This window comes from Lissotriton helveticus, chromosome 3_1 (genome assembly GCF_964261635.1).
Source record: "Lissotriton helveticus chromosome 3_1, aLisHel1.1, whole genome shotgun sequence".
NCBI lineage: Eukaryota > Metazoa > Chordata > Amphibia > Caudata > Salamandridae > Lissotriton > Lissotriton helveticus.
The window spans coordinates 1,767,570,256-1,767,582,976 of record NC_136061.1 but is presented as its reverse complement, the minus strand read 5'-3'; the positions used below and the strand labels follow the sequence as shown (position 1 = coordinate 1,767,582,976).

The 12,721-nt window shown below is 47.5% G+C and overlaps 1 protein-coding gene across 7 annotated transcripts in view; it reads left to right on the top strand.

Annotated features, from left to right (window-relative positions):
* Positions 1-12,086, top strand: part of PHACTR4 (phosphatase and actin regulator 4) — a 597,089-nt gene extending 585,003 nt beyond the window's left edge. For all 7 annotated transcript variants that reach the window (XM_078682591.1, XM_078682596.1, XM_078682592.1 and 4 more), the window contains one exon: positions 7,452-12,086. In XM_078682591.1, the coding sequence (XP_078538717.1) occupies positions 7,452-7,467 (16 nt within the window). In that variant the 3' untranslated portion in view covers positions 7,468-12,086. The remainder of the gene's footprint in view (positions 1-7,451) is intronic.
* Positions 12,087-12,721: the final 635 nt, after the last annotated feature.

Genomic DNA, 12,721 nt, shown 5'->3' with positions numbered 1-12,721 from the left:
CTTGGCAATAGGTCATATCCGCAAGCCAGTCTTTGAATTTGGGGGCTCTACCCCGACTCCTGCGGCATGCCACTCGTCGTTTCGCTAGGAGCAGTGCAAGATCTAAAAATGTCCTACAGGTCTTAGGGACATGTGGTGTGTGCCCAAGGAGCATAAGCAATGGGTCAGTAGGTATGGCTTCTCCGGTCATTGACATGAGGGCGTTGTGTACTTGTTGCCAGTAAAGGCGAACAGGGGGGCACTCCCAAGCAAGATGCAGGAAACCCGCACGTTCTGCGTGGCAACGTTCGCACCTGTCATTATCGATCAGTTGGAACCTATGTTTTTTAACCGGGTGTAGTATAACCTCTGCAGAAATTTGTAGTGTATTATCTTGAGTCTACTACTAGCCGATATTCGGGCCGTGAGGTAGCAACAATCGAGCCATTGCTCATCGGTAATTTCGATTGCTAGTTCAGAAGCCCAGTGCGAACGAGCCCTGGCTTCAGGCATCGGGCCGCTCGCCCTGAGAGTACGATACATGCCAGATACTAGGTGCGAACCATCCTGTGAATTTAACATAAATTGAAGTGGAGACAGGACTTCAGGTTCACTGGGGAAGTCAGGCAGGATGTCTTTCATCCCTTGACGCAGGCGCAAATAGTAAAATACCTCGAGCGGGGTACGTGCGTGAGTAGTGAAGAACAGTTCCGCAGATTTGAACTGACCAGTTGAGAAGAGGTCCCCCCAACAGGCGACCTGCAAGCGTTCGCAGAGCCGCTGAAAGCCTCGTTCCTGCAGGAGCGCAAGTTTAGGGTGATATGTCAGTGATAGTCTAGGGGAATATATTAGGTCGCATTGCAGTCTCTTGGCTATACGGCGCCAAGCGTCAAGCGTCCAGAGTACTTGTGACGGAGGTATACGGTGTCGTTATGGATGACTCCGAGCAATGGAGAAGTCCGTTGAGGGGGAGAGGATGTACAATCCAGTCCTCCACTGCCAGCTGAGGCATGAAGGGAGTGGGAACCATCCAACGATAGGCATAGTGCGCTTGTGCACACAAATAATAAGCCTCAAAGTCGGGGACATTGAAGCCTCCTTTATCGTATGGTTGAATCAGCGTGGTCCATCTCAGCCTCGGGCTCTTACCCCCCCCAAAACAACCGACATATTTCCGACTTCAGTGTTTTAAAGAAGAAGGCTCCCGGATAGTAAGGAATGTTAAGGAAGAGGTAAAGAAATCGGGGCAGCACTATCATTTTGATAAGTGACGCTCTACCCGCCATGGAAGCGGTAAGGCTATTCAGCGGTCCACAGATGCGGTAAGTTTCGTGACTGCTACTCCGTAATTGGAGCGTAGCGTTTCATCTTTATCACGTGAAATCTGTATTCCCAGGTATCGTAGATCCGTACAACACCATTCCAGGGGGTAGTCAAGGGGAAAGTCAGCAACCGCATCAGTGAGTGGAAAAAATGGTGACTTGGCCCAGTTTATGCACACACCAGACATCCTACCAAATACAACAAATTCTCGAAGTAAGGGGTTGAGGTTCTGGTCTGGGTGTTTGACAAATAGCGTCATGTCGTCCGCATATAACGACACGTCAATCTGGCGTTGAAAGCATCGTATCGCACCTTCACGGTGTAATTGACGGATCCTACAGGCAAGCGGCTCAACGGCAATGGCGAATAAGAGCGGGGACAGCGGGCATCCTTGACGGGTGCCCCTGAATACGGCGATGGAGGGCGAAAGACGACCATTGATGAGGACCTTCGCCATTGGCTGTGTATAAAGCTGTTGGACCCAGGAAATACAAAATTTAGGAAATCCCATTTTCGCCAGAACGGTGAATAAATATGGCCACTCGACGGAATCGAAGGCCTTGGTGGCATCCAGGAAAACCGTTGCAACTGGGAGGTCAGGGTGCAACGTGCGAAGCAGGGAAAAAAGAGTGCGTAGAATATGAGAGGTGGATCTACCCGATACAAATCCGGACTGATCAGGTAAGACAATCCGATCCATCAAAAGGGACAATCTGGTAGCTAGTACCTTCGCAAGTATTTTTAGATCGCAGTTTAAAAGGGAGAGCGGGCGATAAGAGTCGCATGCTCTAGGGTTCTTGCCAGGTATTAATAGCGAGGTAATAACGACCTCACGCATAGAACACAAGAGGATGCCGTCAGCTAGCGATTCCTCAAAGACTTCGCGAAGGACAGGGGCCATGATGTCGATATATGCCTTGTAAAACTCGGCCGGAATCCCGTCTAAGCCGGGCACCTTCCCATTCTGGAGTGACATGATGGCATCACGGATTTCATCCAATTCAAAAGGGGCAGCCAAGAAGGCCCTATCGCCATCACTTAGCCAGCAGAGGGCCACATCTCCCAGAAAGTCATTATATGGTACATCAGTGGCCGTGGCGGTGGTGTAAAGTGCGTGATATTGAGAAACAAAAGCAGAGAGAACTTCATCTGAATTCCTGACTGTATGTCCCTGGCCGTCTACAATGTCCAGAATCGTATTGTGAGCATGCGGAGTGCGTGTCATTATCGCCAGGGCCCTACCCGGTCTGTCCCCTTCACAGTATTTCCTAGCCTGCCAGTGCTTCCCCTTAAATTTTATTTCCCTGTTGGCTTCTTCCTCATATTGTGTCAGCTTATCCCTGAACTCTGCATGGGCGTCAGCACTATTGTCTTCCACCATTCGGATTTCTAAGGCTTTCAGCTCACCATCAAATGTGTGAATAGTGCGCTGAATGTCGTGCAGCTTTTGGATATACAATACCCCCTGATCGTTACTTTGAATGCCTCCCAAATGTGTTCAACTGAGTCAACAGACTCTTTATTTCTGGGGAAACAAATCTGCAATTTCCTCACTGAGTTCCGTGCGAAACAGTGTCTAATAGGGCCGTTGGCTGGAACCTCCAGTGTGGTCTAGGGTTATCCCACCCAGGCATACGCAGGCGCATCAGTACAGGGCTGTGATCAGAATATGTCCTCGGCAAGTGTGTCACCCCTGCCACCCCCGCATATATTTCCCTAGTCGTAAGGAAATAATCTAAACGTGCCCATGTGCCTGACTGCGAAGTGAAATGTGTGCCCTCTCTCCGGGCGGGGTATAGACACCTCCACACGTCCACTAATCCGCCTTCCGAGACCACGCCCTGTAGTGCTTCTCTGGATCTGGGCTTGTAATGTAGCACACCATCTGCTCTATCTAGTTGAGGTACCAGTGCTAGATTAAAGTCTCCCCCCCCCAGATAATGTGTCGAGACCCTACATCCATGATTTTGCCCCAGAGTGTTGCGAAAAAGAAGGGTACATCAGTGTTAGGTGCGTAGCAATTCACTAAAGTAACAGTGTCGCAGCCTAATCGCCCCCACAACAAGGCAAAGCGTCCCTCCGCATCTATCAATTCACCACACTTCTGGAAGAGTACAGTGCGCCTAAAGAGGATAGCAACACCCCTCGCATAGGTAGAATAAGAAGAGAGGACTCGGGTGCCCGCCCATCTGCTCGCAAAGGTGGTGCCTGACTGCGGTTTCCTGTAACATGGCAATCTGTACTTGATGGCGGTTTAAGTAGGCAATCACATTTCGACACTTTTTAGCATTATTTAGCCCTCTGATATTCCATGACATACATCTCAATTGTGCATCAGGTCCCGAACCCACCATAATGTACACCACATCTTATTGTAGAAGCTTGCTACTATGAATGCAATAAAGTCAGTCTTGCTCAAGTGAAAACAATTAGTGTGACGCTCTGTCAGTCTTCCGCCCTTTCCATGTATTAAACTGCCCCCCCCAAATGAAAACCCAGCCCCCCTCCCACTACTGCATCCCAATCATGCCAGCAGCCGCCGTCCCGACCCTGCCCCTCCCCCCACCCATCCTCTTTTCCCACAACTTGGTCCCACGTGCGGGGTATACCCGTAAGGGAAACAACATTAAGGACGCACAGCCACTTCTCCCCCCGATAGCCTCCCGAACTGTACCACCCTTGGTGGAGGCCAGGGTAGGGATAGTGGTCCCTGGAATACGTTACCACTGAAGAGTTTAAGGAGTCCCATTCTGCTGTATATTGTCCAAGCCTTCTGGGACATCGTAGTAAAGGTGGAGTCCATCAGTTCAGGATTACAGCAGATAGTAGCTTGCGGGTCGCATCGTGTCAATGTTCGTCAGCTTCCGAGGATGGGTCACCTTCAGGATCCTCCGCACCTTCCTGATCCCTCCTCTGTGCTTTGCGGATCGTCTTCAAGTAGTCCTCAGCTTTTTGCGGATTTGTGAAAAATCGCTGCTTACCCTGATGTCACCCTCAGCTTCGTCGGGTAGAGCAGAGCATAGTCCAGCTGGGCCTCACGCAACTTCTTCTTGACAGCCAGGAATTTGCGTCTTTCCTCCTGCACTAGTGGAGTGAAATCAGGGTAGATGGAAAATGCGACACCATTTTAGTGCAGGTTCCGTTGAGTCCGGGCTGCTCTCAAGGCGACATCACGATCGCGATAGTTCAACAAACGTGCGATGATCGGCCGAGGCGGCAGACCCGGTTTGGGGATCGGGGCCAGCGATCTATGCGCCCGCTCGACGATAAATTGAGGTGAGAAGGCATCCTCCCCTATCGAGCCTCTGAGGAGCTTCTCCACATATAGTTCCATCCTGCCCGTGTCTGTGGACTCCGGAATGCCCGTGACGCGTATGTTATTGCGTCGGCTAAGGGCTTCCAAGTCCTCATTCTTAGCTGCTATGATTCGTAGTAGATTGTCCATTCGGGCAAGTTGAGATGTATGAGATGCAGTGATGTCATCATTGTCCGAGATCCGTTGTTCTGTGGCCGTGATTCGCTCCTGATGCTGGTCCACTTTATGTACCAGGGCATCCATCCTAGAGGACATCCTGTCCACCTTCTCCACCACTGTGGTAAAACCCTGCCGCATCTCTTGAAATAGGCGTTGCATATCTAATTCCTTAGAGGGGGATGTTGCGTCAGCAAGGTTCGCGCCGCTGGTCCCAGGCTCGGCAGGGACCGACTTCGTTCCCTTTTTTGCGCCCTCAAAGCTGATTTTTGATTGGCGGTTTTCGGGGCGCACCATCGTGCTTTTGCGCCTTCCGTCTCCTGTCGCCACAGGCTCCACTGATGTGAGTGTCTCTAATCCGGAGAAGGTGCCACGCGAGTAGTGGGTCCACCCCGAGCCGGATGACCCCAGAGTTCCTGCGCGCCAAGGAATCCCCCTTATTTGAGGAGAACTGCACAGTAAAATGTCCAAACAGGTAGAAAGTGTCGGGTAATCGACAATAAGGAGGGTTTACTCACAGACGGTCCATTGACAGCCGGTGCAGGTTCCTCCCGGATATTGCGTAGCCAGGAGCGCTACGTGTATGTGTAGTTATCCCCACCAACCAGGCTGTGTAAGGCTGCAGCCGATGGCAATGTCATGCAGTATGCCTTATGCTAGGCTCTGTAACTTCAGCAGCGCCGGAGCGGGGGCAGTGAAGCCGTCGTCTCAGTCTGCAAAGCAATAATTGTACATCCGGGCAGAGTGGCGGCCAGATTCTCCCCTTCGGCGCCCCACCTTCCAGCAGACAGCCGGTCCCAGGATGATCTCAGGGGCACGAGGATGTCATGTGCGCCCCCAACGCAGCAGACCTTCCAGCAGGGCTAAGGACAAAGCCCTGTCTCTCCGCACTCGCCTCCAGACAGGGCCTCGATGTATTACCGCAAGCAGCAGAGAGGCCACTCCGCCTCCCTCCGGACCGCTGCAATACCGGGTCCGCTGCCCCCGACAGGCGTCCACCACCCCGCGCCGCCAGCGGGGGTCAGGGCAGCGGCGATGATGCTCCTCTCAACGGCCGCCACACGGAGAGAGCCACACGGGGATCTGGAGCACCCCACTCAGCCGAGTCCGCCGGCCCCGCCAGGCGCGTAGACGCAGCCGGGGGCAGGCGATCAGGAGAGGGTAGGCAGCACTCGACCAGAGCACAGGGCCAGGGGTCGATCGCCGGGTCGGGCGCCGAGGTCACAGCAGGCGCCGCAACCGATCCCGCGCTCCGGGCCCAACACCTCAGGACAAGCACCGGACTCGCGTGCCGGCTCACAGCCGACCTCCTCACCGCTCCAGCACCGAGGGCGCCACCGGCAAATGTTATCGGGCTGATTTCTCGGTCCCAGTTGCCACCAGCACTCTAAGGATCAGACCGATCGTAGAAGGGTTTCCTCGGCGCCAGTTAAGTAGCTTTAGGGGAATATTACTCTCCAGTAGCATAGGATCATTAAAGGATCACTGTTCCAGGGAACGGGAGCCACACAGCTAGGCGGCCATTCCGTGTGCGCGCGCTCTAGCGCCCCCAGTTACGGTGTATTCCTATAAAAAAGATAGTCAGGAAACTTCTGGTAGGTGGTTCTGAGTAGTGCTGCATTTTAGTAAATGCTGCTGACACTTTACATAACTTGAAATCAGTGTTGAGAAACTTAACACTGGCTCCCAGTGGTGAAATGGTGCCCATTTATAAATCATTGGATGTAAGCTCCTCAATGGCTTAGTCATGATGTACTTTTATCCTCCAATATATCTCCGAAATGACCCACATCCAACATGGTGGTAGTGTCTATGTCAGAATGTGAAACTATAAAAGGTGAGTTTGTGTCCTGGTCTATTGTGTGTTCCCAGGAGGTATCACAAGTCACCTTGAAACCGAAACGTTTCTTCAAAAAGCCAACTCAAGGTGACAGCAGTGTGGTTAGCATGTAATTTTACAGCACTGCAGGCTGATAACCGATCCTTACAGGTAATTATGTTTTCCTTACTGTAAAGTAGCCTGCAAATCGACTAATAAGGGGTCTAATGCAATATAATTGGACTGATGTCATATAAAGAAGCATTAGGGCTCTAGTTGTTTACAACGTATGCTTCAGTTCACTTCCTTTCCTAAGATCTGGTTCAGCTCTTAATTTTGTTTCTACCACTACACAGAGACCTTGAAATATTTATGCCTAACAAAAGCCTAAAATTAAATAAGATGCATTAATCAGGGTTTCCCGTTTCTCCAGGTCTGTTTTTACACAGTTTACATTGACCCAACCAACATGCTTGGCATTTGAGATCTGCCTCTACCAATGACCTCTGTAAAGTAGCCTTATGGGCTCCCATACTTCTTGCATTAACTCCATTAAACTTTGTCGCCAGTGCCTCTTACATCAACATGACTAACCATCAATACCCCTGTATCCTTGGCAGTTATCTCCTTTTGGTTGGTAAAGTTAAAAAGAACCAACACTTCTCAGCTGTGTGATGCAGATGAAAGAGCTTTATTGCTTGCTCTACATGATCTTGAGCCCGTTTTCAGTGCTGTGTTATAGGTTCATCCATGGAAATTCCATGCACTGTAGAGTCACCAGGAGTTCATACAAATATAACTCTTGTTTTCCCAGGGAATTACTTGTTCTAATTGTTTTTTGTTGTTGCTCCTTCTTAGGTTCCATCGGCCCTGATCTGAGTCTGAGCGAGGTGAAAGCCAGCACTAGTCGCATCCATTGGTTCATAAGTAGTCAACCATTGAGAAGCACAGAGCCTCACTTATGCCCATTGGGCTGCTCTGCATCATGGAAGGGGGAGGGTTCAACCTCCCAGCAGGCTACTCAACAATTCCCCCAGCCATGCTGTATGCCTTTGTACCATGGGCAGAAAACGACATTACCTCACAGGTTCATTACCCGCCTGCTGTACTCCGAGATCTAACTTGGCTCCTACATTCGCACTCTACAGCCCTCAAACTTTCCTCCAGCTCTACTGTGCACTAAACTGTTGAGAGGAGAGAAGGAAGCACCTTGGCTCGAGAGAAGGAAGCTCTACGCTTCACAATCCAGTGCATATGAGATCACAACTTCATAAATGGCGTTCAAGAGGGACATGCACTGGAAAGACTGGCCTCTGGAAATTGCCTTTCAGCTGAATAACTGGTCGTAAATGTAAAGGGTTTGATTGAACTGCACCCACCTTCCTAAATGTACTTCTAGTAAGATTGTGAATCACTACTGAGTGCTGCATTGTCTTCCTTCGAGAGATCAACTCTTTTTCCTTTTAATGACTTTATAGGCCTCCCTATTGGTCATGTAGAGCTGGAGCTGGAACTGGCCTGTCGTGGCCAAAGTTAACATATCCTAACCACATGCTAACGGGAATAGGTCTGGAAATTTTGTGTGTTCTTCTTTCCCAGCCGCATGCTGTAACCTTCCCAGGCCAAGCCTCGTACACTATGTGCAAATATTTTTGCAAATGCTCTATGGAGGGAGTAATCATAAAAATGTATCAGGGAGTCCTTTTTCTTTACTCAGAGGAGTGTACAGGGGTGGGATATACAGATGTTACTGTACTAGTTCTTAAACCTCTAAAATCCCCATGCCCCCACCAATCTCTTCCCCTCATGTGACCTGCTCTCCTCAACTAGCAGGCATGTGCTTTTTTTTTAGTACCCATCAAAACAGATGAGCTATTGCCAACCGCTGAAGCAAGTCCACTGCCAGGCAAAACTCTGTTCTGGTTTGGAGGAACAGGGGGAGAGTTGTGTTAGTGAGTTGTACTAGGCTTCATGAAGATCAGTTGCATATCCCACCAATCTGGAGCGTAAGCAAATTCACAAACGATGGTGGAATATAATGTGACCAGGCATCAATGAACACAGCTGCTCTTATCGGGGCAGAGGATGTAAATGCTGTAACTATGATGAATTTAGAAGAATATAATGGGCTGATCAAAATTTGCTGATCCTTCAGCTGTTTCCCAAAGGATCTCTTCCTGCTGAAAGATGAAATGTTACTTGAGTAAGTAATTCATGATTTTGGTGAAGGAAAAGTAAGGACATTTTAATGAGGGTACTTCTGACTAACAAGATAAGAAACTAGGAAAACTGTGCCTTTATTTTCTTATTTGGTTTAAATCTGAGGACCATGGCTGTCCTGACTAAGGAGTAGAAAATGTTTTTCTTTTTTTCTTTGTGGGTGGAGGGAGGGAGGACGTGTCTGTAGAGGACAAGGGGTAATAGAAGTATTCCTCCTGCAAAGATGCTGCTGATTTTAGTTCGATTTTTTAATCTTTTAATCTGAGCTTCCACCCTCTCTCCTCTCTCTCTCTCTCCTGTATTCCTTGCACATTCCAAGCGCCTTCCTAGGATCAAAAATATGAGCATCGCATTTCAAAGATGTCAGGATGCTATGGGGGACGTGGAGGAGTTGACTTGAAGGCTGAACGTTTCGAATTCCCATGTGCACGATGCTCACAACCCTCTTTTTTCCTAGTCCATTTCTTCCTTCTGGGTGTGGAATTTATACAGGGCTCCTTTCTCAGTGAAGGGTTTGACTTCCAGGTGCCATTAAAATGTTTACATGAGTCTGTATTGGCCGTGTAAGGATTCCAGGACAATACTGTTATAGGCAACAGTTTTCAGGAAGCGTTTCGGTCTGAAGGATTTCCGGAGATATCCAACAAAAGCAGTATTTCGATGAGTCTCATGTGAATGAATGTAGGTTTTCCTGGTCCCCTTAAGACAGTGAAGGGTTTCCATGTGCCTCTGGTGTATGGAGGGTATCCAAAAGTCCTCATTAATAGTGGGGTGTCTCCATGAGTGTCTTGTGGCAGAGGAGCATTTCCTTGAGTCTTTAGATAGCAGATGGTATTCAGGACTTTCCTATGGCAATGGACGTCTTCAATGAATAGGTGCTTTGCCAGATTGTTCTGTGCCAGTAGATGGTTTCCGGGACTCACCTGTAACCAATATTTCCAGTACTGTTCTTTGCCTGTAGAAGTATTCAAGTCATGTAGCACCGTGGAGTTCCTCAGTTATAAGGAGACTATTCCAGTAATGAGCAATTTCTAGACGTTTCTAGCATTACAGCATGCATTTACATCTGCCTTACAATTACAGAAAGGTAAACTGCCCTTCTCATGTTGGGCATTATTTGCTTGGATTGCTTAGTAAAACCAATGCCATTTTTTAGTTCAGCTACAATACAATATTTTGCTCCAGAAGACAAAGGATCAAGAGCCTAGCTTCCTGCAGAATTCTGCCAAAATGTTTGCTGCTTAGAGAGTTTATTGTGCTGGCATGCTTTGCTCATTAAGGACATACTGGCCCTAAATAAGTTCCAGACAGACTCGCCAAGTGGCATTCTTTGCGGTGACTGTTTTACACAGTTTCAGAAGCATGTACAAGCATGTCAGACAAGGAAAATCATCTGGTTAGTTTAGTAGGTTTATGAGTAAAAGATCTTACTTGAACACTGCAGAATTACAGCTTTCACCTCTGAGATGGCAGCCTAAATTGGTCTGACGCCATTCTGTATAGATATCATTGTATTGTTGTTTGTAGTGTGTCAGGCTTGAGTGTTTCTAAATTATCCCATTTTCGTCTCAGCGGGGTGAATTTCCATGCACCACACTTCTGCCACCGCTTACACAAGTGAGCCACAGTGTGAAGATGTAAATGAAGCACTGTCTTTAAGGTTTCGTACTATACCCTTCAGAATTCATGTGGCACTTTCTTTACATATCAGATTTGGGTTAAAAACTTTTAAGCCTCTAACTCATTCTTGAAATATTTTCTTTAAAAATGCAAAATATACACTGTTAGGTTTTCTTTCAGTTTCCGAACAGTAGTGGAGATAGGGTGTCATGCGGTCACTTTAGCTTCTTGTGCTGTTCTGATGTGCATTCTCTTGATGAGAAAGTGTCAGTGGGGCCCCTTTCTGTGCATAGACACACAATACGGAGGAAATTACACATCCTCAGTGGGGTTAGGTGTGTTTAATTATTATATTCCAGATTCCTACTGCACCCTCAGGCTAAATAAGAGTTTTCAGGTTGTTTTGCTGTGGTCTGTCCACTCCCACGAATTACCCTTGACAGAGATGTCCTTGAAATGTTAATATCTCTGTCTCCTTAAGTGTGGGAATTGGCCTGTGTAAAATGTTCAAGGTACTTGGAAGCCCAGACTATTAAGGGAGGTCAGTTCTCCAAGTTGGCAATGAACGTGCCTTTGATATTGAACCAAGCTTGATGCCAGACTGGTTGCTAAGCACCCATTCATTTTGGCCATGCTCTGATTGATTTTTACTATTTTCTTCGCTCTTCTTTTTGACTGTTAGGTCTTATGTCACCGCATTGCCTTGTAATAGCCTGACTCTGCATTGACCTGAATTCTCTAAATTTGCCTCAGATTACTTGCCAAGTCTGAACATGTATAACTGGGGAACAGCTGTCCCAGGCCTTGCACTCTGTCTTCCATGGATGGCCTAGAGTCAACGCCATAGAACATTCCACCCTTATAGTCTCTTGACCTCTCCCATGGGGAAAAACACAAAGTACTTTTCATGCTTGCTATGTGTTTTTTTTTAACACTTAAGGACACACCGTTGAACTTCAAAAAACATGCAAGTCAACTTCTGAGGCTCTTCAGAATGAACCATGCTTGGCCCTTAAGGCTTAAACCGCCTCTGGAATGCAGGTTGCTGTGTGTTTCTGTCTGTGTGTATGAGCATAAGCAAAGGGCATTTCATATTTAACACCTAACCTTTTGGCTGAACCACCCATTTTGACATCCCTATATTTGTTTGGAGCAAACGTCCCTCAAGTCTTTCCCCCCCATCCCCCAAGGGTACAGTCTCCCCTATCATTTCCCCCTCATTAGAAAATGTCCCCACGACATGGTAATGGAGCATCCATTGATCCAGGATGCAGCTGTTTCAGTCTCTACTGTCTGCTCACTGGGTTGCCCACCTGTTTGTCCCTTACCCTCTTTTAATGATGTGTTCCCTAGTGAAAACATGGCGATTGATTGCTTCCACGTCACTATTTCAATCCTCTGACATTATTAGACTTCACATCTTCACATGGGCATTTTCAAACCAATCATCAGGACAAGAGAAAACATTTTCTTTTTGTATTTTTTCGCAGTTTTTCCTTTTCTTGCACTCAAAGTTGTACAATTGATGGCATTCTTAAAGTCTCACTGCTGTACAGAATCCCTGACATCAGAAAAATCATTGTATTGTATATCTGATTTCCTATCTGCTAAGATTAATTATTAAATAAACGTATTTTAGGATTTTTTTAAAAACAATGTGTGCTTCATCAGTTTGTGTATGTCCAGAGTTCAATTTTACTGCATTATCAGCTGTGGATGCTTTCTCATCCAGGCTTTCAAGTACTAGAATTAGCTTCCAGGGGAAGGTGGGGGCCAATTCATTTATAATTACATTAACCATAAACCCTCAGTCCCTTTGTATGAGACTTACATTTTAGATTATTTTCCCCCACTGTTGGGTTTACAGGTGCGAGAGAAGAGCATTACTGCAAAACAGAAAGAAGATGGGAGAAGCAGACTGCAAAATTAAAGGAGATATCCCAGTGGCGGATGATCAACGCCAATATGAGATCAGGTTTTATCTAGGGGTCTCTGACCCGTAAAATGTTTGAGAATGGTGTTCTCTCTAGGCTCTCTGATCTCATTTTGCCTTATTAGAACGTTCTCCAAGTTTTGTCCAACCTGAAGCGGAAATGTTACTGTAAACAATGGCAGTTCCAAGTGCATGTTGTGCCTTACCAGGAACACCTAAGTCGGAGGATTGCAATGTGTGTTCATTTTTCACCCCTAAAACATTGATCCATATAGAAAGAATACTTGGCAGGACCGACAGAACTAGCAAAACAAAAAAAGAAGAGCACCATCCACTCAGAAGATGGGGCTTTCAG